Raw genomic sequence first — 25,861 nt, forward strand, 5'->3', positions numbered from 1 at the left:
GACAGGAATACCCTATTTCTGGAAAGCTTTCTGAGTACCTTGTGGAATTTCAGATTTTCCAGAACTTTAACAGTCAGACTGCATTAAACTGAAATGTGAAATAACAAAAATAGAACTTTACATCTTTTCATCTCAGCATTGAATACGTTTTCTTATCTTAAAAATCTCTTTAAAACTGTAGTTCTCATTTATGTGTGTTATATCCCTCTCATTTCATGTTCATTGAATTTTGCAATTAAAATATACATATATGACAAAGATTATAAATAACAACAATGGAAAAAATGTGTTGTATGGTTGTGTATTAAATAGCACATGTGATAAGGAGGCATTTAACAGAATAATACAATAATATAATGTCATTAAGTTCAAATACTTTTGCTCTTTATTTTTGTTTTTTGAACATGTTCATTTGAAATACGATTGAAATTTAACAGAAGTCCATGATGCGCCGGAAGGAGCCGATCCTGGGGCTCATGCCTCCCCAGTCGCTGAACCTCCTGTACTCTCCGGGCCTCATGAAGTACTGCCTGCCTCTGTAGTTGGGCTGCTCGTAGAAGAGCCAGTAGCCCTCCATCACATTGCAGGAGTGGATGTCATGGTAACGGAAGCGGTCGTAGACATTGGGACAGTCGTCCATGAACTCCATCATCTGGCCTCCAAAGCCTTCTCTCTCGTAGATCCTCATCCCGTAGGAGCCTTGGTACTGTCAACATATAAACTGCAGGTTAGCAGTTAAAGTAACACTTGTTTTAGAAAGCCATGCTAAGAAACGCATGCAGATCCTCTTCTAAATGGTCAGTGAACTGTGCTGTGAGATTTTTTGAGGCTGCTATGAAGAAGTATTGGAATGGAATGTCTGTACTACAAAAACAGCCAGAATTCCACTGCTTTATACATACAAATCATTAGACATCAATTATCACTGTGTTGCACTATTGCAAATAAATTGTGATGCAATTTGTCATCGACATTAAGGGTAGTGGGCACAATTAAGGTGCCAACAACAGTGGTGATGGTTCACCTAACCTTTTTCATGGTAGGATGTTAGAGTTTGCTTAATGTAAAACCAAGATACTAGGGCCATGGAGCAAGATGAAAGAATCAATCAACTAATGTAGAGAACATTGTATTGTATGTTAAAACATTACTTTGTACTCAAATAAATTTAAAGACCCACTTGAGGGATCATCCGGCAGGACCTGATGCAGTCGTTGTAGCCCATCCAGCGCTGGTAGTCGGGATACTCGCCCCTGCGCAGGAAGTACTGGTAGCCCATGTAGTTGGGGCGCTCGTACGTCATCCAGCAGCCGCTCTCCACTCGGATGGAGTTGCAGCGGCTGACGTAGGAGTGCATGTCAGCGCAGTCACTGCTGCACTCATAGGAGCGCCCCCCGAAGTTCCTGTCCTCGTAGAAGATGATCTGTGCAATACAGTATGTGGATATTTCATTTAGAATTGATCTGAATGTATAATCAACATGTAAAATGAAAAATGCACTCAAAAGCCTTACCTTTCCCATTTTGTGTTTTTCCAGGGCTGTAGCTCAATGTGCAAGCTCCTGTGTCTGATGCCTTTATATTGGGTTACAGAGACAGTTGTCATTGTTATTTAAATACATGAACAAGAGTAATCAGCAGTTTGGAGCATTAAACAATCAGAAGGTGATGGACTTATTTGACACTGCCATTCAGAAGCCCATTGTGTATGTATATTGTGCGAGTTCTGCCAGCAACATTTCAACAAACCATATAATGGCTCTCTGAATAATGCATAATCTAGCTTTAGCACATTGAACTTTCTATCCAGAAGACAAAAGGTGGTATTGCATTTCTGGGGCTTTCTGCATTTCTTCACGGAGGTGACTGTATAAAACAAAATTTCAGAAGGCAGTAGTTGTAGGAAATATCAGATTCACTCAAAAATATTGCCTAATGTTCTCATCATTATAATCAATTGTTTTGCATTTTCGTTTTTTTCATTGCTGTATATCTTTCAGATATATAAAACCATCAATGTACTTAAAAGTTGTTCAACAAAAATTCAGGGGGTGATCATACTGTAATGTCATACTTCTGCTACCTCCTTTATAAACACTTGCCTGCTGGGCACAGCATGTCTTGTCTAGCCCCCCCTTGTTCCCCCATCGGCACCCCTGGTGCAGCTCCCTGGCTCATTCCTCGCAAGTGTGATCGTACAGTAGGGCTGTCATTCCCTCCGTTTGGAGAGATAAGGCCAAAACGTAAAATATTAAGCAAGCTAATATTATTATTAAGCACCCTTATTAAGTGGCTAAATTCATTGTAATCGAATATGAACAAGTTACTGACCACATAGGATGCTGTGTGATAAGACTCAGAAGCATTGGTAAGCTATGGTGGAAGTGATCCTTTCAGCATCTTGTTGTTGAGTGAGAACTCCCGTGTAAAACATCTAAATCTCAATGAACACAAAACGTACTGTAGCAAAGCCAAGTGAAATAAAACACGGTCTGTTCTCTCATTCATTTCCGACACAAACCTGAGACCGTTTTTTTTTTAAATTCCAAAGGGAAACAAAATGTGAGCAATTATTTTCAATGGTATTTTTGCTCTCGCGATTTCCGATAGATTTTCAGTTCCTAAAACAAGATTTTAGGAAAACTGGAATATAAAGGAGCTGAGAAGCGCAGAACATTGTCCTTCCCATTGGCGGTAGTAGTTCAGGTGGGGAGCTGCGTCAGCATGCGTAGGCTGCAAAGGAACAAGTAATAGGTTTATTCCATGCTGAAAAAAAGAAGAAAGAGAACACAACGTTTCGGCCGTGGAGCCTTCTTCAGGTGTGAGAGAGACAGGGCAGTAGGCACAGGTAAAGTAGCGGGAGAACAAAGGTTGGGAGGGAGGAGGAGTGAGAGGCGGGAGCAGGGGACAGAAAGAGAGGCCAATCAAGAGGTGTGAAGTCAGAATGGGTGCAGAGAGGTGTGAAATGAAACTTCCAATGAGTGGAGAAAATTTAAAAGAACAGTAGTCTGTCGTTAAGGGAAGGGAGAAGGTGTGATCCTAGCTGCAGAATAATTTTAGTTTCGGTGGTCTTTCTGATGTATGAGTTTGGAAAACCGTCTTTGAGAACACAGACGGAGAGATTAGAGTCCTTCCCATTGCTGAGCCATAACAGTGTCTTACATTGAGAAGACAGGGGGTTAGTATGGCTTTGTCTACAGCCATGTTACTGTCTGAACTACAAGAAGGGTTTGCTCACTGAAATTTAGTCAGGAAAGTAGCAAGAGTATTTAAACACAGATCTAGTCAGAAGGTTTCTTGTTGTTTTGCGATATCTGCAGCACAAGGCCCGGGACGGGACGGGACGGGACAGCGCAGGTCTGCATCTGCAGTCCCGCAAGCGCAGGAGAGCCAGGCCGCAGTGTGACGCGAGCACTTACCGCACAGCGCCCTCCTGCGTCACAGAACGAGAAGCATCTCCGGAGCCCGGCACGCTCATGAAATAAGCGGCTCGCTCCCGGCAGAGAGACGTTTCGTTTCGTGAAGGCTGTCAGAGCTGGGCGGCGCTGTCAAGTCCGCCTTTCCTTGCCTGGTAATCCCAGACCGATGCTGTGTACTTATCCGTAATTTGGTGAATCGGGGTTTCCGCACTGCTTAAATTGCCCCGCTACTCCGAAAACAGAACTGTGCCTTTGATCTATTAACTAAAACGTTGGGTAAACGTCTGTTCTTTTACAGCCACATTTGCGATCCTAGTTTCTGAATTTTCAGACGTATTATCAATCGATTTCAAACTGCTGCATTCGCTGGCTCGACTTTCATATAGAGAAATCAGACTGGCACAATAAACGTCACTGGATGTTAATTCACTCGATGTTATAAATGTTACTGGAGCAAAAAGTGCTAAATTTACAGCCTGACAAGAGACAAATTGCTTACTTGTGCCTTATGGAACAATTTCAATTTCAAAACAAAGTGATTTTGTGTTTTATGCATTGCAGTTTTTGTGTTGGGAAGTACAGATGTCTTCGGACGATAGGGTATGTGATAAAAAGGAGGCAGAAAATAGTTTAGCACGGAAGTTTTATTTATTAACCTCATTTGTACTGTAAATACCAAGTGAAAGTGTTCTGCTCTTTCCAGAATTACTTTTCTCCACACCCAGGTGTTAAAGAATCGATGTGTAATGCATGGACAGTGTGGCAAGAGAGGTTTCATACTGTAAACTGTATGAACAGGGTTATTTAATGAAGAGACCAATCTGATATTTGTTCAAAGCCAGAGCTAATTATTCTGCCACTTTTCATTTAATTATTTACATTAAAATGACTCATTCAGACTTGTGGAAGGTATTTCTTACAGAATCCAGTATCTTTGGTATACATTGATTTTATGTTTTATGCATTGTCCTTTTTTTTATCAAACTCAAATACTCAGTATACTGTATAAAATGCTAAAAACCTTGGCAAAGCAATCTGCTAAATTATTATTGTGAAGTCAAAGTAAATTTAAAACTAACCTTCCATGAAATTATAAAGAATGCACACATCCCGCGTTCAAAAGCGTCAATCTCAGTATCTAAAAATCACGTTTCTTTAGATAAATAGGAGTTTTCTTTTTTAATATCAATTACATTCTCACATTTCTTTCTATAACTCATTTCTGAGGTGAAAGTATTCCTCTGGCCAAAAGAAAACATCGAAAAAAAATCAAGTCATATTTTGGCATCACTTCCTATTATAATTGTAGTAATAAATGTAGAAAAATGTATTTATTGCTGTCCTTACTGTAAAAGTTTTGTTTTTCAAATGAAGAAAAATAATGTTTTTAAATACTGCATCTGGTGCTGCAATGGTTTAATGAATCATACTTGGAAAAAGGCTGAAAGGAATCAGACAGATATTTTTAAACTGAAATATTTTTATTGACTATATGCTGGGATTCCAGACATTAAAGTCTGCAATTTTTAGCAGGGCTCCATGATGCGCCGGAAGGAGCCGATCCTGGGGCTCGTGCCTCCCCAGTCGCTGAACCTCCTGTACTCTCCGGGCCTCAGGAAGTACTGCCTGCCTCTGTAGTTGGGCTGCTCGTAGAAGAGCCAGTAGCCCTCCATCACATTGCAGGAGTGGATGTCATGGTAACGGAAGCGGTCGTACACAGACTCGCAGTCGTCCATGAACTCCATCATCTGGCCTCCGAAGCCTTCTCTCTCGTAGATCCTCATCCTGTAGGAGCCTTGGTACTGTCAGCAGAAACATACACATATGTTTTGCAGGTCTGAAACAAGCAGGATATGTAAAACCCTGGAGTCTTTATTGCCCTTGCATTTAGAGCTCTTCAGTGCCCCATCCTAGCATCCTACTTCCGACTACCTACCAGACATTGTCATCAGTATCAATATTGCATCAGGAAGTATGAGCTGGATTGGATTAGATTAACGCTACTGTTGCAGCACTTACAGGCTACATCCTGCTCACTTAGTCATGCAAAGCTGCCAAATGTGATCTGTTCTGCAAAAGTCCAGATTTCCATAGGTTTTAAATAGAAGCTTACTTGAGGAATCTCGTGGATCCTTACTCTGTAGGATCCCCCGTGCTGTGGGGGAATAGAACAGCAAACACATTCTGAAGGTGTCTGATCTCTGTGCCTCGTGTGTTTGCAGAAATAACAAAAATCATTTTGAAGAGCATCATATAGACCCATGTTCAACTCCCAGCACAGGGCTGAAGGACATCGGAGCCAGTCTTGAAAGGAAGGGTGACCAACATTGCACAATCTAAAATTAAGCAATCAATTTAGCCAGCAGGTTTTTGGGAGATGGGAGAAAACCAATGCACTTGGTAAAAGCTCTTGTGAAGATGTGGAGGGACATGCAGAGCACACACAGATGGGGGCACCTGCTTGGAATCGAACCCAGGATCACAGCCCTCCCTATGCCACACACCTCAAGAGTCATATCAGCTAAATTTCAACAGATTGACTGTGTTAAAATTTGCGAGTGAGTCTCTTATTACATCGTACAAGCTTAGGGGTTTTACTGGCAATTTATAATATATACCACATACTGTATATGGTCTAAATTACAAATGATTTGCTCCTGTTTTTATAATATGTCATAGTATAAAAAACAAAACACTGAATAACATACATCACTGTTAGAGGTTCCAAATTAAAGGTAAAGTTAACATTAAGATACCATGAACTGCCCCTGAATGCTCTTAAAGTTGTAGGTGCAGTAGTTTCCACTGAGCATAACGTAAGTGAAATGCCTTATCTCTGCCACAGGAGCTGGTCTTGGTCTGGATTTTTAATCAGGTTGCTCTATTGCAATGTTTCAACTTCCATAATAATCTTCTCAGCAGATTGTAATCACACAGACCCATCAACGTAGTGCAGGGGCTAGAATGAGCAGGAAGTATTGGGTCACAAAACTTCTATGAGGAGTATTTGCAAAGCAAAGGAGAACTTGCTCCTCATTTGCTGAATTTAATTATGAAAGTATGAAGATGCCAATCAACCCAAAAGACACAACAGGAAACCAAACAAACAAATCAGGCATGTAGTGAGCATAGATACATTCAAGGTGTTCAGATTCTTTTGTTTAGTTGAAGAAAGTTAGAGTAATTACTGTAGATCCTTAATCGACAACTCTGTACATCTGAAATAAACCATATTTTAAATAACTAATATTTGCTTCACTTATTTTTGTCGGCATGCAATGTCCAATTAATTGGATATCACATTTAGAGATATATATCAAACTGTGTTTTGTTGCAGCGCAGATCTATTGATTTTTATTTTAAGTTCTTGTAGAATGTTAAGTTCCCCCAAACTACCAAGCAAATGGTAGCTTTGGGATAATAGACCCTCTCTACTCATATGCCAATGTGAAACAAAGAATTTTCTTACGTGAGGAATCATCCTGCAGGACCTGATGCAGTCGTTGAAGCCCATCCAGCGCTGGTAGTCGGGATACTCGCCCCTGCGCAGGAAGTACTGGTAGCCCATGTAGTTGGGGCGCTCGAACACCATCCAGCAGCCGCTCTCCACTCGGATGGAGTTGCAGCGGCTGAAGTAGGAGTGCAGGTCGGCGCAGTCACTGCTGCACTCATAGGAGCGCCCCCCGAAGTTCCTGTCCTCGTAGAAGACGATCTGTAGCAATGTATTAAAAGAATTGCAGTCTGCAAGATTTGTTTCACTAGTAAAAAAAGAGAATCAACAAGCAAGATAATTTTGAAATGCACTAACCTTCCCCATTTTGGATGCAACTGTGGGATTCAATCCAAAAGGCAGCAGTTTGACGGACCTTTTATACTCGATTGTTGCACACAGGGTTTTTGTTATGTAAATCTCCCAGTCTGATGAATTAGCAGAACTCATTGAATTTGAAGTATTTCTTTCCTTCTGTCACAATGCGGCATTTCAAAATGAAAGAGCAGGGCATCAACTGGTTGAGGTCCTTAACTAACAGGTTATGGATTTAGATCTTCCAAGACACATAATGCAATATCACCGCACACCGTACCATCTTGTGTGTGACTTGAGAATGATTTTGCCGAAAATGTGCTCAGGAACAATTGCACAAGGTTCTGGTTTTGGTAAATATTGGTGCTGAGACTGTGAATAATTTTAGAGTTTAAAAACCCTGTTGAAGTATAACATATGCCCTAATTTGGTGGGATCATATTGGATTCCATGAGATCTTGGGCCATTCCTAAACTGAGGATCTCATGAAGTGTTTCCTGATTCTCTTCTCAAAGGTAAACTCTGTGTTCCTCATCTTCTCAGTCTCTCTCATTGCAAGAGAATGGGCGTTTTGAATGTGTTTTATGGATTGTAAGTAAAACAGTCATCAAGAAAATGACCTTATGTGGAGTATTAACACCATTTGTTGGCTATAGGAAAATGCAATTTTCTCTGTGACAATAATTAGAATCTTTTGGTATCAAATATAAGACTTATCTCACACAGGCTCCAACATCTGAAATCAAGCACAGTTGCAAGACAATTTTAAGGCTTTTTTTTACTGAAGAACATGTTCCATCCTGTTCTGAAAAAAAACTTTAAGACAAAACAGTGCATTTTTATGTTTACCCATAACATACAGTACAGTTCCCCGCAGTACCTTTATGTTTGTACCATAACGTTTGTACCTTTCCCATATGGTGTAGGAAACATTCCTTTTTACTATTTTAGCTTGCCAGGATAGGCTCCGGCTCCCCCATGATCCTGAATTGGAAGAAGCAGTTACAAAATGGGATGATGGGTGTTTACTATTTTAGTATCACTCATATTCTAGATTATTGTTAAATATGTTTTTACATTTGTCAAAACACATCCATTTTCTATAAAAATAATAACATTTTAAAAATAGAGACAATAGCACCGATTTTGATAGTTGCTCTATCCATGCATTATTTGTATATACACTATGTGTACACAGTACTTGTACTGTAGATCTGAATGTTTGACAAAGGTGTTCTTCACACTGTTGCACTAGAATAGCAGAATGTATTAAAACATTTTAATTGGCAGAGAAACCTCAAGCTGTATTATACTTGAATGTTGATGCTAATCTCTCGTGAGTGTCCCAGATTTGAAAAATCACTTAAATGACAGAATTTCTGTCCTGGCTGTTGATGAATGACTTAAGAGTAACCGAAACTAAACATGAGCTTTAATGCATCTCCAAAGTGATCACTGGAAAACTCGTGATGCTACAGGTTCCGGAATTTAAGAACCTGCCTATATTATGTTGACTGAAAAATTAGTGGCCCATACTAGTATTAAACATTGATTATAAAACCCAGCCTTGCATGTACAGGAATCAACAAAAAACGAATGTGCAATAGACTATGATGGTATTGTTTGTCATCATAATTCAATTTCAATTACATGCTTTCCAGTCAACATTTTCATTTTAATAAATTTATTGTTATAAACTTTTATCAAAAAATTTAATAAAATTTTAAGTATTAATAAAATGACTCATTAGATCTCAGACTAGATTATGACATCACTAATATCGGTACTGAGTAAAGCATAATATACAAAGTAAGTACTGTAATAAAAGGGGCTATTTATTCAATGTTATATATGGACATAGATTTTGGGGTAAAATTTATTAGTTGTGTATATATTGAAAACTGGACAACTGATGATCTTAGTATTGGTAATGTATAGTGGCACGTTTAGCAGCAGAAGTCAGATACAGCTAGCACACGTGAGAGTTGAAAAACATACTTAAACTTATTTTTTGTCCGAGAGAGTGTTACCATTGTCACTCAGTCAGTGTGTTTATTTCCTGTTAAAACAACTAATAATGTGTAAATGAAAACTCTGTCTGAGCATATGAAAGGATAAGCGACTACTGTGACCACAGACAGGCTGGAAGAAATAATGCATAAAATGAACTGGCAGGGGGTTAGGCTTTCGAACAGTGGCATTGAGGTTCTGGCAATTTGTTTGATACAGAGTCATTAAATTGGCACAAAGAGAAATCAGACTTGAACAAACCATTTTGCTGATATGCAAATCAGGGTAATTTAGTTAACAATAACTTTCCCTAGTCGGCACATTCTGGTTATGCATATATACATGGGCTGAGAGTCTGGTGTAGCAGGTGAACAGTAATTTAAAATGGGGAAGGTAAGGTGAAGGTTATAAATGTATCTCTTGAAGTCTTTGTTATAGAACTGTTTGTTAGTAGGTAAGGAATTCATGACTTAAAAGTAGCTGCAGTTATTTGGACATGACAAACCTTCCAAAGAAAGATGATTCTAAAGATAAGAAATAAATGTATTTGCAGTTTCATAGCATCCAGATGAGTATAAAGATTTTTTTTTAAATTTAAACTAAACTTCAAAACATTTTTAATTAACTGCAGTTGTAATGTTATGTATGTCTAATATCCTATTTTTTTGGCTTTATTTAATTTCTTATTTGTCATATACTTGATATATGATATTACATATTTCATAACGTTGTTTCTCAAGCTTTGAAAGATCTGTACATAAATAGGTTTGTCATTGATATTCATTACCATGATACTTTAATTATCAGACCATCTACTTTGCTTTTGAGTTTGAAACTAACAGTGCTATAATTCTGCTTCCAATAATGATTTGCCATTTTACCCTTCATCATACGTTCCCTTCTCCTTGGCAGATCATTTTCTACGAGGATAAAAACTTCCAGGGTCGCTGCTATGAGTGCAGCAGCGACTGCGCCGACCTGCACTCCTACTTCAGCCGCTGCAACTCCATCCGAGTGGAGAGCGGCTGCTGGGTTCTGTACGAGCGCCCCAACTACATGGGCTACCAGTACGTCCTGACCCGGGGGGAGTATCCCGAGTACCAGCGCTGGATTGGCTTCAGTGACAGCATCAAGTCCTGCCGAGTTATTAGAAATGTAAGTCTCCTGACCTGACTCTCAGGTCGATCTTCGAGTACTATTATGTTTAAGATTGGTTTTTGGTTTCCAGATAAGTACGCATGCAGCTGTGATTGTTTTCAAAGAATTGGATACCACGGCACATATAGTGATTTGGAAGTTAAAGAGTGAATGATTGTTAATGAAGCAAAGGCCATAAAGTGGAATGGAATGGAATGCTCTAGGGATCAGCAACAAGGAATTAATCAGACAAAATCCAGCAGACAATAAACAAAGATAACAGACTAGTTTTGGCAGCAGTTAACATATACCAGCTCTTGAAGATTATGATGTACAAAGAACATTTTTTATTTGGGATTTTACTATTCAATTCTGATGCATTTTCAGTTTGAAATCCAGCACTGGGCAAGAACGCTTGCTTCCGAAAGCCCTTGTCTTCCTCTTTTTCCCCGTAGAGCAGGTTATTCCCATGCTAGTGGTTGACAGTCCAGCTGGACATTTAGGAGGTTTATGTTAACATTTCTCAATGTTATCTCCCGCCAGTGATCATTTTTGAACATTTTTTTGTAATGCTTTTTTCAGAACGAAGCATCACTACAACAAATATAAAATATCTGTAAAGAAATAAGTCAAGATGATATTGGAAGACATCAGTCAGAGCTTTGGCACTAGTGAATATTAAGCCAGCTGTAATTAGCTCCTAACTCCTCCAACTCCTAATTAGCTCCTAATTAGTGCAACTATGGGTAACACAGCCTCCACCCACCCTCATTAAATAGTTTATGTGGTTACAACAGAAGATGCCGTGTGCCAATACTGAGAATAATTCCAAAATCTCATTCTAAAAAACAGCCCTGAGCAGCCCAGCAGTTTTTCAACTTTGTTTCGTGCTACAATATCGTTTCCAGGGGAAAAGAGGCAAATGCTTGGAAAGTGAAATATGAATGTGTTCTGGTTTCTGTATTTCAGATCTATGGAAATGTGTACAAGATAAGGATTTATGAGAGACCTGAGTTCGCAGGCCAGATGGTGGAACACACGGAGGACTGCCCTTCCGTCATAGAAACCTTCCAGTTCCGCGAGATCAACTCCTGTGTGGTGGTCGATGGGGCTTGGGTGTTTTTCGAGCAACCCACCTACAGGGGGCGCCAGTACTTCCTGGATTGCAGAGAGTACCGCCGCTGCACAGACTGGGGGGCCACCTCACCCGCTGTCGGCTCTTTCCGCAGGATCACAGAATTCTAGAATCCTGAAGAATACTGCGCTCCTGGGATCCCCCTGAGCCCGGGGATTCCTGACAAAGAGCTGGATTTTCAGAACTTGAAAAATTCAGCATTCATCGCATTATATTACAATACAGCAAATAAAAGCCTCTGAGAAGCAGCAGTGGTGTTGTTATTACAGTTATGCAGCAGATGCAGTAGCAGTGCTAACAGTGTGTGATGTGCGCTTCAGTCTTCAGTCACACAGACTGTGCTAACAAGGTAGATACATGTAAATACTACTAATGGTTTGGAATTGGTCATTTAGGAGTTTACTTGAGTTCCTTTTGACACACAAGGTTATCTCTTCATTTTGCGGAAGAAAAGGTAAAACCAATAAAACAGCCTTACTTTAAATTTAGAAATATCAGATGTAAAAGTTTGTTTTGATTCTTAAATATACTGCAAGGTATCAAAAACACAAACAATGTTATTGCTTCCAATATTCACTTGATACCTTCTTAATGCCCCTCAGTATTGTAAGAGCACATTTCAGAACCTCTTTGCAAGATGTTAAATTAGTGTAATATCACATAAATTAACATAATGATCAACTCATTCATGGGGCAATAGTGTGGAGATAGTGTGGAGATATTGGTGAATAGATCTAAAACATGTTCTCAACACACTGTGTTCAACAGTCACATAACACAGTTTTTCATTCCAGCTGTGAAGGCACTGGAGATGGAGATACAATAATGAGAGAATAGCAGGGAAATCATTTCAGGCAAATCGTATTTGTAGACATTTATTTATACACACTCCCCAGCCCATCAGAGCAATGACATAGCAGCGGATGACAGGAGATGGTCCTGGGATGTCTAAGGAAATAAAATCCAGTAGCCTATCCTTACAATCCCACCCAGAATCAAATCCCCACACGAAGCTATGCCATTCCAGGCTCTGGACACAGAAAACCAAGACTTGATAGCTCAAGGGTGGTCCCAGGGTACCACATCACACGTCCTGATATTCACTAGTCTGCAGAACTTCTGTCAGTGCCAGTGACACCAAAAATAACAGAGAAAAGGTGACTGTAGGAGACTCTGTTCTCAAGAACCCCACACCTGGGAAATGTATCAGAGATACAGACTCATCTGCTGCACAGTATGTTTCTCAGGCATGGCAGTGGGACTGAGTGGAGTGGGACCTTCAGGAGTCCTGCCTGCTCCATGCAAAGGTGACAACTGCAAGTGTTGATCCATCAGTATAACGCAAATATAACATGCTGTTGGAAGAGGTGAGCTGAAGAAAGTGCCATGAAGAAATCTATCTGTTGCTAAGGCTCTCTGCACAGGTACAATGGATTGCACCAGATGACAGGGGCAAGGATCTATAAAGAAATTCCAAACCATTTCAACTAGGATGGAGCAACGGGGGGGATTCCAAGAAAAACCTGCAAGGGAGACACAAGGAATAGAGTCAACACAAGAACCCACGTGACAGACACGTCAACAAAGGAGCAGGTGATTATGCACTTCTACTTAAATTCCAGGATTATTATCTAAATACATTCTAGTATTTCTAATATATCTAAGATAGACAATATAGAAGCTTCAGTATCAGGAGATCTAACTGGAATCATTGTAACTGCACTGTAACTGATGTAATTGAAACCATGCCAGACAGAGAGCAATGGAGAAGAGCACAATCCAACTGCACACAGCTTTCTCGGGACAGGAATGACGCAAGGGCTGGACGTACAGCACTGTGCAGCAAGAAAAATAGTGTTTTTCATTATAACCTTCCATTCCAATACTTTGCTCTGGGAGAGGGGGTCACAGAGTGTGGACATGCATCTTAAAAGCATGACACAAGGTGACCTGGACTTTACAGTTCTGAGTTCTGAGTAACAGAGCTTCGTGCATGAAGAGACATGCTGTAGGCAGGTATCATGGTATTTTAAGGTTATCAGATATGTCAGTGAAAAGAAGACTCCAGAGCTAGGTTTCAACCTCTACACAATAACCATCTATCTTAAAAAAGTGGAGAAAAGGATACACTGAGAATATTAGAAGGAGATATATATATATATCCTTAGGGTGTGAATGGCAAAATATACTGCTGAAGCCTTTACACTTTGTGTCCCTTGTTCTTAACTTGTGCTGCCTATAAATGCACGTGGGAGAGTTTGACAGGCTGGGCTCTGCTGTGGTACTGTGCTCCGATCGCTCCAGGAAATGCCCTGTTGCCTAAGTGAGCCTTCAATGCTATTGGTACAAATTATAATCTGTTCCCAATGAATGTATCTGGTTAAAAACGAGTAGTTAAGAACCAGGTTTCAGTACCAATTAATCATCCTGAAGTAAGGGTAACAGGATGTTAGTACTGGATTTGTATCCACACGTTTTCTATTCTTGAGTAAAAAAAATAATTGAGGGTATTTCTCTTAAAATGACACTCACCTCTGTTCTACTCACAGGAAAAAAAAAACAGTGCATCTCACAGAGGGGTAGAGTGGAAAAAGCAGCAAAGACATGCTTGAGCAACAGGATTCTCACAGACGTTGATTCCTTTTGTAGTGCTTTCATAATAAACGGTCCTGGCCGCACGAATAAAATGCCCTGCAGTACTAGACAACTGCTTCTTCATTCACCCCTCTATTCTCACGTTCAGAACACAACAGTTTTCTGAGACTACCCCACAAGCATACTGTGTTCCATTTTGAAACATTTTCCATCATTGACCTACTGACAAATGCTTAAACAAGAGAAGTCTTTATTCTTGTCCAGTCTGGAGGATCTGATTACTGGTTTTCAGTCCTTCAGATACATGTAAATATCACAAAATGCAACTTCCTGGGGGTTTCAGGAGTTCGTGTGCCCTCTCTGCACACTCTCTGCAGTTATCCTCTCTGGCCTTTACTCAGAGTTCATTGTGTTTTACTGGGGATATCCACACAGAACACGCTCCCTGTGCTGAGTCTGGAGCAGGTCTCAGCTGGGGTTTGCAGGAAACCCTGCTTGCTCTGCCAGCTCTCCTCTTCTGGCACAGCGTTTGCATGTTCAGGGGACTCTTTGCAGATACCACATGGTACAGTGAACCCCAACTGTAGCATCGCAATGTCTATCCTTTTCATTTTCAGTTTTGCTCTCCTCCTTCTATAATTTCTCTAAACTTACCTGCCAAAGAATCTTTCCTCAATCAGCAACTAGTTCATTGAAAAAAACATCCAAAAGTTTACAGGCACCTTGAAATCAAGCAGCAATCAGTGCAGAGGATGAGCAAGTGGGAGCCAGCGTCCCACCATGGGGGATATAGCTAGAGAAGGGGTTTTCCATTCTTCACTATGGGAGTACACCCTGGCTGTTCAGGAGGCATGCCTATACATTAACCCTCTTCTGTGTGAAGCTGCAGTCACGTGCTGTGATGCACAGCTGTATGTTTTGTTTAGGGCTAATGTATGGCAGAAAGGTACACAATGGTAAATGTCTACTCGCTCGATTCCACTGGGCTGATTTGGCACTCTTTAAGTTTTTCCTTTTAAAATAAATTACAATAACAATGCTTTCACCATGGGATATTTGTCCCTCTAACATATAAAACCTCCCAAACTTACTGAAACAGGCATCACTACAGATCTCAGAACATCCAACATGGGGAAGGTAGTAATTGCAAAAGTTCTTCTTCGTTTATCAAGAGTATATTATTATTCTCATCATTTTCCAACACTTTATTCCATGCTGACATTTCTCCTTCCCTTCCAGATCATCTTCTACGAAGACAGGAACTTCGGGGGGCGCTCCTATGAGTGCAGCAGCGACTGCGCCGACCTGCACTCCTACTTCAGCCGCTGCAACTCCATCCAAGTGGAGAGCGGCTGCTGGGCTCTGTACGAGCGCCCCAACTACATGGGCTACCAGTACGTCCTGACCCGGGGCGAGTATCCCGACTACCAGCGCTGGATGGGCTTCAACGACTCCATCCGGTCCTGTCGCACCTTCACCTATGTAAGTGTTGAGCTAAACGGTTCATTTTATGCGACAGCGGTATCATGGTTGATCTCTGATATTGTATGCCACAGGCTGAAAATTATTTATCAAACTTTTTACATTTTACAAAACCCAGCTTGGGTTCCTGTTCATCTGGTTCGTCTTAAAATGAAAATAAATATTTTTTGTTGAAGTTAAAGTAAGCAGCATTAACCACAAAGCCAATGGCAGCTACCGTGTGGATTCACTTCAGTACTTAAGCATGATATGAAATACTATGATATGAAGTATGAGTTTTATATACAAATCAAAACAAGTTGACTAATTGGAGACTTCATTAACACAGATCACGTAAAAATCCATAGGGATTTATTACACAAAGAATACGATATGAGATACTGACCTCAGCCTTTCCAACCAGTAGTTCAGACAGATCCTGATGCGGGCGATGGAGGGATGAATATATTGCAGGTTACTTGGTGTAACTCTTGTAGCTGAAAGAACGACAGTCTGACTTTATGGACAAGGCTGACCAAACTCCCCTCACTTTCATGAGGAATGAGCCAGGGAGCTGCTACAAGGGTGTAGATGGGATGGCCGAAGGAGTATGACAGCTATGTGCAAAGAGAAGACCAGGAGATGTATATACAGTATGTAGGGGAGTGGAAGTGGGGTGAGATTATGATCTGACCTTCTCCCCCTACCTGTAATAAACACCATTTGTGGGGTAAGCGAAGTGATTGAGGCCTCAGGAAATGGTTAGGTGAAGTACATGCCAGCGTTGAGGAAAGGCACCAGTGTATGATATTCCCATAGCAGGTTTCTGAGTTGCTTTCATGGCTTCTTACTAGGGTCATCAAAATGCCAGTGTGGAAAATATCAGTGATCACAGTGATTTCTCTCCTGTGTCTCCGTCTCTCTACATCTACTTTTCCTGTTCTTCCAGATGCATGGAGGCCCTTACCGCATAAGGATTTATGAATGTCCTGGGTTTGAAGGCCAGATGTCCGAGTGCATGGATGACTGCGAGTCTGTTCACGACCGTTACCGGTACAGGGAGATCAACTCGTGTCACATCATGGACGGCTACTGGATCTTCTACGAGCAGCCCAACTACAGAGGCAGGCAGTACTTCCTGAGGCCCGGAGAGTACAGGAGGTTCAGCGACTGGGGGGCAAGTTCCCCATTGGTTGGATCTTTTAGGCGCATCATGAATTTCTAAAGGGCCAGAACTGTGGTACAATCCCATGCTCAATAAACCAGCCTAAAAGACGGTTTCATCTCTGTTGATCCTGATTCATCTTCGCCTCTCGCTTTGCTATGTATCAGTATGGGTGCTGGAGAAGCTGGCAGTGCTGTCTATGGGTGGGGGTTAAAGGTTGAGGGGAAAGGGTGGAGGTCAGTGTCCTTTGTCATTATTGCGGTTTAAAACAAAATAGCAAACATGGCTCACTAAAATCAACGAAAAACATTTTCAGCAGGACTGTCCCAGACACGAGGGACAATCTGTTTGAGAAATGTTTTGTTTGTTGTATCCAGTCCAGATACTTCATAATAAGAAAGAAACTCCTTATTTCACCAGAACACTTTGCTTCTAATTTTCTATTGCAGTCACTGGTCAATTACTCTAATATGGTACCAAACTCTAGATATGTCTCATGTTTCAGTCCGCTAAGTCATTATGTGCCAGTGGTCATCCACAGTTCAGAGTGTTACTGTGATACACGAGTAGATTCAGTGAGGACTCAACAGCTTCAGTCACTCCATACAATAACAGGCCTTTCTCTCTACGGTGTGGCAATTATTATTTTCCAGCAATTGTGGGCACTCAGCAGGTGAGGCACTTTATCAATTAATTTAGTTTTTGACATAAGAACCATGTGAAAGCAGTGTGATCAAGGCACTGGACTTGTAAGTGGAAGGTTGTGGGCTCAAATCTTGGGTGGTGATATGCTGTTGTAACCATCAGCAAGGTAGTTCACTTGGATTGCTCCAGTACGATGGCCACAAGTGTGAGAGTTTCTTTGGGTAAAAGTGTCAGCTTTCTACATAAATTAATAATAATGTGGCTTTCTACATAAAGTATCAATAATAAGATTACAGATTAACAGTAATCAGTTAATGGCTGTAATGGAGACTATGTTCTACCACATCAATAATCTATAAATGTCAGGAAAAATGGCCAAACCGCCACCTCCACCTCTGCCTTCTGGACTGACTCCACATGGTTGTCTGGCATGAACTGCATTTTCAACTTCCAATTTAGTAAACATCAATAAACAGACACATTGCATTGATGATGCTTCCCATCTCCAAGGACCCAGGTCCTCCTCCACTGAAGTGCTTCCCCCACCTGGCTGCTCTGTGCCCAGCAGCCACACTGCACAGCACATCAAGGGGAGGAATGAGAAATTGGCTGAACAGATGGATTCAGGGTGAACTTCAGGGAGGCCAGATTGTATGAGCCCAGTACAGTGGAACCTAGCCAGAACACTGGGCTTGACAGCCCTGCTCCTCCAAGGTTGCCACTAATGAAGATGAATCTGTGACATACCAGGAGACAGGGCTGTTCTGGCACTGCCCTGGGATGTTCTGAGCTGCAGGAGTAAGTAAGACATGCAGACATGCTTTCTCACACTGGCTTCTTATTCAGTGATTGTCAGGCCACAGCAGGGAGGGAAGGCTTTCACTGTTCCATCTCATTTGTTCTCTCCAAACAAACCTCTTTGCCATATCAGATTCACACCATCCTATCTGCTGTCCATTTTCAATTACATAAACCATTAATTAATTCCTTAGTGCTATGATTATTGTAGATTTGCATAAATATACTGATTATTTGTGCTAGGAAGCTCAGGAGGATACAAGTTGATTTGGTAGTGAAGCTGAATTAAGGGTTTGTTGACTATTACATAGTGTCTATGAGAGAGGCAAACAGGACAGGGCAGAATACATTAACATTCAGTAGTCGGTAAAACAAGCAAATCAAAAAAGAATATTATGTACTTTTTAAAAAATGTATACATTTCAAAAGCCGAAAAGGGTCAAATCAATCTCCAGATTTAAGTCAAGCAGACCTAAAAAATGAAGAACTCAAATTCAATTGAATTGGAGTTGTTGCCCAAGCATAGGCAAGAGCTCCAATAGGTGCAGCAAACCCTTCACAGAGCACTTGAAATGAATGCACACTGATGTTGGAAAGCTCAGTGGGTCACAGAGCAGTTATTGCCTCAAAGGGATATGCCGCTAAATACTTGTATGAGTAGGTAGCTACATCAACATGTAAAGGCTGCAAAGGAAGAGGTACAGGTTTATTCCATGTTGAAACACAATGTGACTCCTTGTTTCTCTTTTCTCTTCCTTTCAGCATGGAATAAACCTTTACCTGTTACTTAAATATCTGCATACTGTAAAATATCCTGGAAGTGAAAGTGCCCCACTCCTTACAGTCAGAAGAAATCACTAGGGTTGAACTTTACGCATATTTTGTTCTAAAATGATCAAATGTACCCATGGAATAAACTTAAATGTATAATACTTTATATTGTACTTGTCATTCATATTCATCTCCTGATCACAAATACAAATTGCTTGACTATAAAGTTAAATATTACAGTTTTGACTTGGCTATCTTAATATTTTTCAGATACTGTAAATCTCTGGTTGGCCAGCCTTAACATCTTCTTTTAAGAACAAAAAACGTAAGATGTCTTGTCGGAAAAAAAACAAGAAACAGGAACAAGGAGCTGAAAGTGCTCACAAGATCAATTAAATGTAACGACTGGGTAACTCATCTCAAGGTCAGTATTCACTCATAGGCTAATACAGTATTAAACTACATTACGCAGAAGTACTCTGCTGAAACCGCACATGAGCTGTGTTGTCTGTTTTGAAATTACAAAGCGTACTTTCCAGGGTTTGCCAGTGTAAGCACACTGACATGAGTATATATCACAGGAGGCTACCATAGCCCCTGTGGGAGTTACAGATCCTTTTTTAGAACAGAAAACAAGAACATCCCTTCAACGAGACTACTGAAACTGAGATAACCAGCATTTCTTCTACAGCAGACTTCCTAACACAAGCGATAATGTGGTTGCAGCTCTTCTAGAATGAAACCCTTTTGGATTTTGATCTGAGATCCAAACTAGGGATTTCTTGAAAGATGGCAGGTTATCAGCCTGTTCCATACTCCCAAAACCCTTTGTGTAATGAAGAGCCCCCTGTTCACTGTTCTTTGTGCTTCCATATAATTTCCACGTGCGTCCTCTGGGTCCTGTTTCAGAAATCTGCTTGGTTGACTTTCTCAGTGTCTTCAGGGATGTTTTGACGAGTTGAATCAGGTCCCCTCTCAGTGCTCTCTGTTCAAGACTAAAAAAGGCTCAGTTCTGGTCACTCTTCTCTGGCCTGAAACAAGAACAGCAGAACTAATTTCGTAGCGCAGCAGCCAAAATGACTCCAAATAAGGTATTACTGCTGCATTGTGCAATGTTAGCATAACATTCCTTGATTTAAGTCCTCCAACCCTAACTATAGATTTTAACTTTGTGATTCTTACTGCTCTCCACAGTGCCTAGAAGATGACGCCAAATTTGTTTTACGCAAATGAAATGAATTTTCTGTTGATTCTTGCCATCCTCTCTCTTGAGCGAGTTCTTATTCGATTGATACATGTTTGTGATAGGCAGCAAGACAGACTTCTTGGTCTGTGGTGGAGAGAAAGAGAGGGGAAGGGCAAAGAGATACTGTTTAATAGAAGCACTCTCGCTCCCCTTAAACTCTAAGACACTTCTACTGGTAAACCAGCACCTCCTGTGCTGTATTTGGAGAGCTGCATTATGGCCCTGGCCAGAGGGTTCATGGGAAAGGGCATTGCATAACAAGCTGGCTGTGTATTGCTTCCTTTTCTTTTGTTTAAATCTGCAATCATTTTTCGTGTCCCAAGCAATTTGGAACAGCCAGTTCTTAATCAAGAATCTTAATTACTTTACGTCATCTAATTTCCCCGGAAACACGCACTTTCATTCCATCCCTATACACACCTCATGCCCCACAGGTTCAACGTCAGAGGGAGGTCAGACGCAGTTCTCGCTGACAAGACTGCACTGGCTACACCTTGCCAGCAGGGGGCAGTGATGTGCAGGGAGCCAAGGATACTGCGAGTCCAGCCCAGCCCAGCCCATCCCATCCTGACACCTGTCAGCCAAGCCTGTGCTCAGACGTAGTCTGGATTCCATCGCTGGCAGTAGTTTCCACCTGTGGCCTCTGCTTCGAGTTTCACTGTCGATTTTGAAGGAGTGCTTCAGAAGTGGAAGGCTGGCGTGGTGAATGCCTGTGAGAACTCTGAAAGGTCCCCTCATAGTCTTCTTTGTTCAAGACTGAAAAGGTTCATGTCAGAGGAGGACATTGCTCCCTCCAGCCCCAGAATGTATATCTAGCTACTCTCTGGACTGATTCCAGAGCACCAATATATTTTCTGTAATATAGTGATGAAATTGTACACAATATTCTTAATGGGGTCTTATGGGTGTGTTATACAATTGTACCATAACATGCCTTGATTTATATTCTGCACTTTTAACTCTATGTCTTAGCATCCCCTTCGTCTTTTTAATGCTTCCCACGTGTGTCTAGCTTTTCCTGATTAGGGTGCAATGCTGGTGGACAGCAATGCTCACACAGCGCTGTGCTGAATCCGTTCTTAAGGCCCACGGGGGTTCAGTGAAAGGGAAAGGATGTGGAGGTCATGGATTTATTTAATTCATCCGTGCCACCCATTCCGGGGGACCTTGCTGGAAGGATCATGACACAGGTAAAGGAAAAACTGTCACGGATGTCGGAGAGGACGAACCGTGGAGAGGCAGGAGAGCGAAAAGACCCTGTGCGCAGCGGCGAGACGGGGGTTAGCCCGGGCTCAGCTGTTCGGGGAGTGCCGTATAGAAACCTATGCCCTCAGGTAGCGGACGTGGGGCGACCTGGTGCTAGGCGGGTTTCAGGACATCCGAACGTCAATGCTGAGCCAAGGCAGAGTGAAAGACCCGGAAATATATAGTCCCAGAGAGAGAGAGAAACACCGGAAGGACAACAAAGAACCGGAAATGAGAGACAGGAGAGAGAAGGAGCGCCCTCTGGCTGCAGAGGGCGTGACAAAAACAGAAACCAATCAAAAGTTTAGTCCAAAATGATCTCCCTAAAAACATCATATATGAATCTTCTTAGCACTTCAAAGCATGTTAATCTCCCCCTTTTCTTCCTCTTCTTCTTCTCAGCACGTTCAGACCATTTCACCACAGGTTCCTATTCTGGACACGTGTGAGGGTATTTGTACAAAGTAATAAGCTTGATTTTTATCCAGCAGCGTTAGCAAAAATATAAATGTGTTACTGAAGACTTGCGCAAGCTTTCATCTGATAAATAAGGGAAGGTCCTGCTGAAGATGTAATAAAGTCTCCGTGATTTATTTAAAATGTGCTTGCTGTCCAAATATTTATGTGAAGACGTTCTGAACTGGATGAAGTCGATCTGGGGAGGAATCCAAGAGGGTCTCTCTGACTGGTACAAATAACGGTCTGCTGCTGTCAGAGCAGTGTGGAGTAGAACCCCCTGAGAGTTTCATTTTTCTGTTTGTTAACTCCACAGCCTCCTGGTTGGTGGAGAAATGTGTTTTCATCTGGAAGAAGAAGCATGGTATTTGCTTGTTCGATCCTCACAGGGCACCTGCGCTTTGTGCGGTTTTGTGCAAGTGACCGCCGAGCGGGTCCATTCGGTGAGAACTGACACACATGAGCCGAGGATCCCGGTGGCTTTTTGACCTGGCCATCTGAACAATCAGGGCGCAAGGGTGGGCAGCCGGACAGTCGCTTTGTGTGCGGCTTTGTGCAGCAGGTTTGATGATTCCAAACATCAATTCAGCAGCAGGGGGGAGGAGGGGGCAGAGCTGCCCCCGTGAGCCTGTGAGGAATAGAGAGCACTATCCCTCCCAACAAAGGTCTCAAAGCCGGGCTGATGACTCGGGGGTTTGGGCATTTAGGCCCAAGCACACGGCAATGGGAGTTCTGCTGACGGGGCTGGAGGGCCCCTGTGGGCAGAGGCCACTACAATAACAATGCTCTTTATGATAAAGGACCTATATAAGCACTTTCGTGGCAGGCGTCCTGACTGCAGTGTGTTGACCCAACCCTCTTTGGCACCGGACTCAACATGGGGAAGGTAAGCGCATGGCGGTGAGGGCCTATCGGAGTGCGGGACCTGGGCTTGGCAGGGCAGGGGGATGGAGAGCTGTCTCGGGGGGAAATATGGGAGTCTGTGGGAAAAGCACCTTGCCCCTGTGCATTGCACAAGGGGGAGTGACAGGGGCAAAGTGCACACGTACTGAGGTTTTACTCTGGTGCAAATCCTGATCTGCATTATGCTGTTTACAATTTTAAATGGTTCAAACAAGAAATTAGACTCTTGACATCACTGGCCTTATGTGAGACATGTGAGCTGTGGCTCTGCTGTAGCTTTGCATTATCTGGCCTTTAGTCAACCATTTTTCCACCTGCTTCAAATCTCATCTGATTGTCTCTTGCTTATGTATCCTACTCATGAGACACGTGAACAGCATTATTTGTCAGTCTTTGGTCACCAGACTGGGATTTTTCCAGTCTGATATTCCTGTTGAATGTTTGAATTTGCACGGCTAGATTGTGTTGCTCATAAGTCTTGTGAAATCACAATACAGATCAACAACATTCCCATTCTGTCTGTGCCAGAATAACTGTGTAAAACAGTTTTTGCACAGAAAAAATGAACTTCATAAACATGGGACTTTACGTACGACATTTGTATGTTGTTTATCCAGTTTTCAGCAACTACAACACCTCATTACAGAAAACGCAGCTCTGTTGAATCATAAATCTCTTCTTCGATCTCAGATCATCTTCTACGAGGACAGGAACTTCGGGGGGCGCTCCTATGAGTGCAGCAGCGACTGCGCTGACATGCACTCCTACTTCAGCCGCTGCAACTCCATCCGAGTGGAGAGCGGCTGCTGGGTTCTGTACGAGCGCCCCAACTACATGGGCTACCAGTACGTCCTGACCCGGGGGGAGTATCCTGACTACCAGCGCTGGATGGGCTTCAACGACTGCATCAGGTCCTGCCGCATGTTTCCAGATGTAAGTGCTATCACCTCTTGTGACTGTTTCAGTGCTCTTAAGGCTTGACTATAAAATTCTGCTGCTTAATTGTGTTCCTAAAAATAGGAATGGCTTGCCTACTGTTAGAGGTCGTTAGTTGTTGGCCATCATCGTCGCCCTGGTGTGCCAGCTTATTTTCCTGGCTTTTGTCTTTGTAATGGCTGCTGCTCTGTTTCCCCACACTGTCACATAAGGTCTGTTTTTGCTTTCACAGACATTAAGGAGCAACCGCAGTTGCAAAGTCATATTGCATGAATTAACTATGGAAACAAATCATTAGAAGAATTAGAAAAAAATGCAAAACACAGATCCAAAATAATTACAGCTACTTTTGATTTTTCACACATCGCTGTACAGTGTTAATGTCAATGACTCAATGCAAACTACAGTTAACTATTACATTAACTAGAATTTGGACTTGTTGTAGGGTGTCGCTTCATGTTAAAGATTCTGGACTTCTAACTTCCTGCCTCTGGCCATCCTGACTTGAGGCTCGCTGTCTCTGGTCAGATGTTGTCTGAAGGGGTGACTGGCACAGGCCAGAGGAGGGGGATCCCACAGATGCACTAGGGATCTCCAAAACCAGGGCATTGAATTTGTAGATTCAAGACCTTAGATTCAAAGGCCTGCAATGTGCATTTGAACTAGCTTGTGCACGCTAAGAGCCACTGACCAGTCCTGACTTTTATGGTCAAAAGAATGCTTTATGAACCTTGTAAACAACAGGATTTTTTTCCTATTTATTGCAGTACCAGAGCTCTTCCTACAGGATGAGGATCTACGAGAGAGAAGGCTTCGGAGGCCAGATGATGGAGTTCATGGACGACTGTCCCAATGTCTACGACCGCTTCCATTACCGTGACATCCACTCCTGCAACGTGATGGACGGCTACTGGACCTTCTACGAGCATCCCAACTACAGAGGCAGGCAGTACTTCATGAGGCCCGGAGAGTACAGGCGGTTCAGCGACTGGGGTGCCAGCTGTGCTACTATTGGCTCCTTCAGGAGGGTCACGGATTTCTAAATTCCAGCTGGACTCAACTGATGTGTCATTGATGCTGCAAGCAAAGCTAATTAAACCAGCTTTGAGCACTTGAAACATTTCTCTGACGTCTTCTTTCACTGCTGGCAGCCGCTCGACAGCAAATAACCTCAGGTGTTCGAACAGACAGCTAAGCTATGTCCTGTTCTATCCAGTCACAATTAACCCATATTAAACCTGAGCAATGTGTTAAAATGAAAGCGTGTTATACTGTATGTGGCCTGGTGGTCACGCTTAGTCAAAATGGATTGAGGACTCGTGGCTACAGGGAGGGCTGTCTCAGAGACGGCACATTTTCCCTTCACACTAGCAGCGCAACAGTTCAAAGTGGGAATGGGGAGCACTGTTTATCTCGCGCCGAACGTCTTCCGGCTTGTGCTCCGCTCTCCAGATAAGGAGCCCGCCCTGCTCTCCCGGGCCTTCAGGTCTTCAGCCATGGGGATAATTACAGAGGAATGTCCCGCGCTCCTTCTGCCTGCGTCATGAGCCCGTGATTGCGGCTCGGAGGAAATCAAACACACATGTCTGAGTCCGTCTTGACGTCAGCTGCCCCTTGGAGCTTGCCCGCCAGCCAGCGCTGGCACAGCCCCTCTGCCCCCCCACCCCGTGTCTTTGCGCCACTCTCTCGCTATGTCTCCTGTACGTGCCCTCGCTGGGCTATTTTTATCGCAGATAGGTTCCACAGCTGAGAGGAATTACTCTAATCCCCAGGAAAGAATGCAAAAATAAACTCAGGGACAGATGCCGTGCAAGGCTGTGCCGGGGAGAGCTCTGGCTTCTCGTCTGTTTAACTCTGTGCGGCCTGTTCCCCTTGCCGGGGCAGCCCAGGAGAGCGACACGCCAACAACACACATGCACACAGCTGAGCTCCAGCAGCGCACACACACAGACGCAGCGTGTCACTGGGCACAGACACGCGTGGCTTCGCTTTGTCGGACTCTTTCAAAAATCGCCTGCCTTCGTCTTCAGTGCTAACACAGACCGAGAAAGGGCAAATCACAAAACAAAATGGCCGGCACACTACGTCTGATTGTGCTTTTAAATGCAAATAGGTGAAGCAATATTTTTAATTTA

At 42.5% G+C, this 25,861-nt stretch overlaps 4 protein-coding genes and 1 pseudogene across 10 annotated transcripts; 3 read left to right on the plus strand and 2 right to left on the minus strand.

Moving 5' to 3' along the window:
• Positions 1-430: 430 nt before the first annotated feature.
• Positions 431-3,477, minus strand: LOC148822349 (gamma-crystallin M2 pseudogene; annotated as a pseudogene).
• A 1,467-nt stretch (positions 3,478-4,944) lies between these two features.
• On the minus strand, positions 4,945-7,253 carry LOC148822350 (gamma-crystallin M2-like). The gene is made up of 3 exons (XM_088930620.1): positions 7,227-7,253; positions 6,888-7,130; positions 4,945-5,220 (listed from the first exon to the last, which is right to left on the minus strand). The coding sequence occupies exons 1-3, from the start codon at positions 7,233-7,235 to the stop codon at positions 4,945-4,947; spliced, it is 528 nt and encodes a 175-aa protein (XP_088786746.1). The 5' UTR covers positions 7,236-7,253.
• Positions 5,113-11,615, plus strand: LOC148822351 (gamma-crystallin M2-like). Of its 3 annotated transcripts, none has more exons than XM_088930615.1 (3): positions 5,113-5,127; positions 10,146-10,388; positions 11,340-11,615. In XM_088930615.1, exons 1-3 carry the CDS (start codon positions 5,113-5,115, stop codon positions 11,613-11,615), a joined length of 534 nt encoding a protein of 177 aa, XP_088786741.1. The 3 variants fall into 3 exon arrangements, with proteins under 3 accessions (XP_088786741.1, XP_088786740.1, XP_088786742.1); XM_088930614.1 differs by lacking the exon at positions 5,113-5,127 and adding an exon at positions 7,709-7,738; XM_088930616.1 differs by lacking the exon at positions 5,113-5,127 and adding an exon at positions 9,618-9,626.
• A 3,613-nt stretch (positions 11,616-15,228) lies between these two features.
• Positions 15,229-16,786, plus strand: LOC148822352 (gamma-crystallin M2-like). 3 transcript variants are annotated; one of them, XM_088930435.1, is made up of 3 exons: positions 15,229-15,237; positions 15,340-15,588; positions 16,511-16,786. In XM_088930435.1, exons 1-3 carry the CDS (start codon positions 15,229-15,231, stop codon positions 16,784-16,786), a joined length of 534 nt encoding a protein of 177 aa, XP_088786561.1. The 3 variants fall into 3 exon arrangements, with proteins under 3 accessions (XP_088786561.1, XP_088786562.1, XP_088786560.1); XM_088930436.1 differs by having other exon boundaries at positions 15,340-15,582; XM_088930434.1 differs by lacking the exon at positions 15,229-15,237 and having other exon boundaries at positions 15,313-15,582.
• Positions 16,787-22,764: 5,978 nt separating this feature from the next.
• LOC148822353 (gamma-crystallin M2-like) lies at positions 22,765-24,844 on the plus strand. 3 transcript variants are annotated; one of them, XM_088930439.1, is made up of 4 exons: positions 22,765-22,773; positions 23,481-23,713; positions 24,172-24,184; positions 24,500-24,844. In XM_088930439.1, exons 1-4 carry the CDS (start codon positions 22,765-22,767, stop codon positions 24,767-24,769), a joined length of 525 nt encoding a protein of 174 aa, XP_088786565.1. In that variant the 3' UTR covers positions 24,770-24,844. The 3 variants fall into 3 exon arrangements, with proteins under 3 accessions (XP_088786565.1, XP_088786564.1, XP_088786563.1); XM_088930438.1 differs by lacking the exon at positions 24,172-24,184 and having other exon boundaries at positions 23,481-23,729; XM_088930437.1 differs by lacking the exon at positions 24,172-24,184 and having other exon boundaries at positions 23,481-23,723; positions 24,494-24,844.
• The last annotated feature ends 1,017 nt before the right edge of the window (positions 24,845-25,861 follow it).

This window comes from Atractosteus spatula, chromosome 13 (genome assembly GCF_055471065.1).
Source record: "Atractosteus spatula isolate fAtrSpa1 chromosome 13, fAtrSpa1.hap1, whole genome shotgun sequence".
Taxonomy (NCBI): Eukaryota; Metazoa; Chordata; class Actinopteri; order Semionotiformes; family Lepisosteidae; genus Atractosteus; species Atractosteus spatula.

Excerpts from the sequence above, each read along its gene's own strand:
- LOC148822351 (XM_088930614.1), top strand. The coding sequence starts at position 7,709 with ATGAAGTGTTTCCTGATTCTCTTCTCAAAG. Across the intron at positions 7,739-10,145 it reads TCCTGATTCTCTTCTCAAAG|ATCATTTTCTACGAGGATAA; the intron begins GTAAACTCTGTG and ends TCTCCTTGGCAG. Across the intron at positions 10,389-11,339 it reads CCTGCCGAGTTATTAGAAAT|ATCTATGGAAATGTGTACAA; the intron begins GTAAGTCTCCTG and ends TCTGTATTTCAG.
- LOC148822352 (XM_088930434.1), top strand. The coding sequence starts at position 15,313 with ATGCTGACATTTCTCCTTCCCTTCCAGATCATCTTCTACGAAGACAGG. Across the intron at positions 15,583-16,510 it reads CCTGTCGCACCTTCACCTAT|ATGCATGGAGGCCCTTACCG; the intron begins GTAAGTGTTGAG and ends CTGTTCTTCCAG.
- LOC148822350 (XM_088930620.1), bottom strand. Across the intron at positions 5,221-6,887 it reads CCTGCAGGATGATTCCTCAC|TACCAAGGCTCCTACAGGAT; the intron begins GTAAGAAAATTC and ends TTCTGCTGACAG.
- LOC148822353 (XM_088930438.1), top strand. Across the intron at positions 23,730-24,499 it reads GCATGTTTCCAGATGTAAGT|AGCTCTTCCTACAGGATGAG; the intron begins GCTATCACCTCT and ends TTGCAGTACCAG.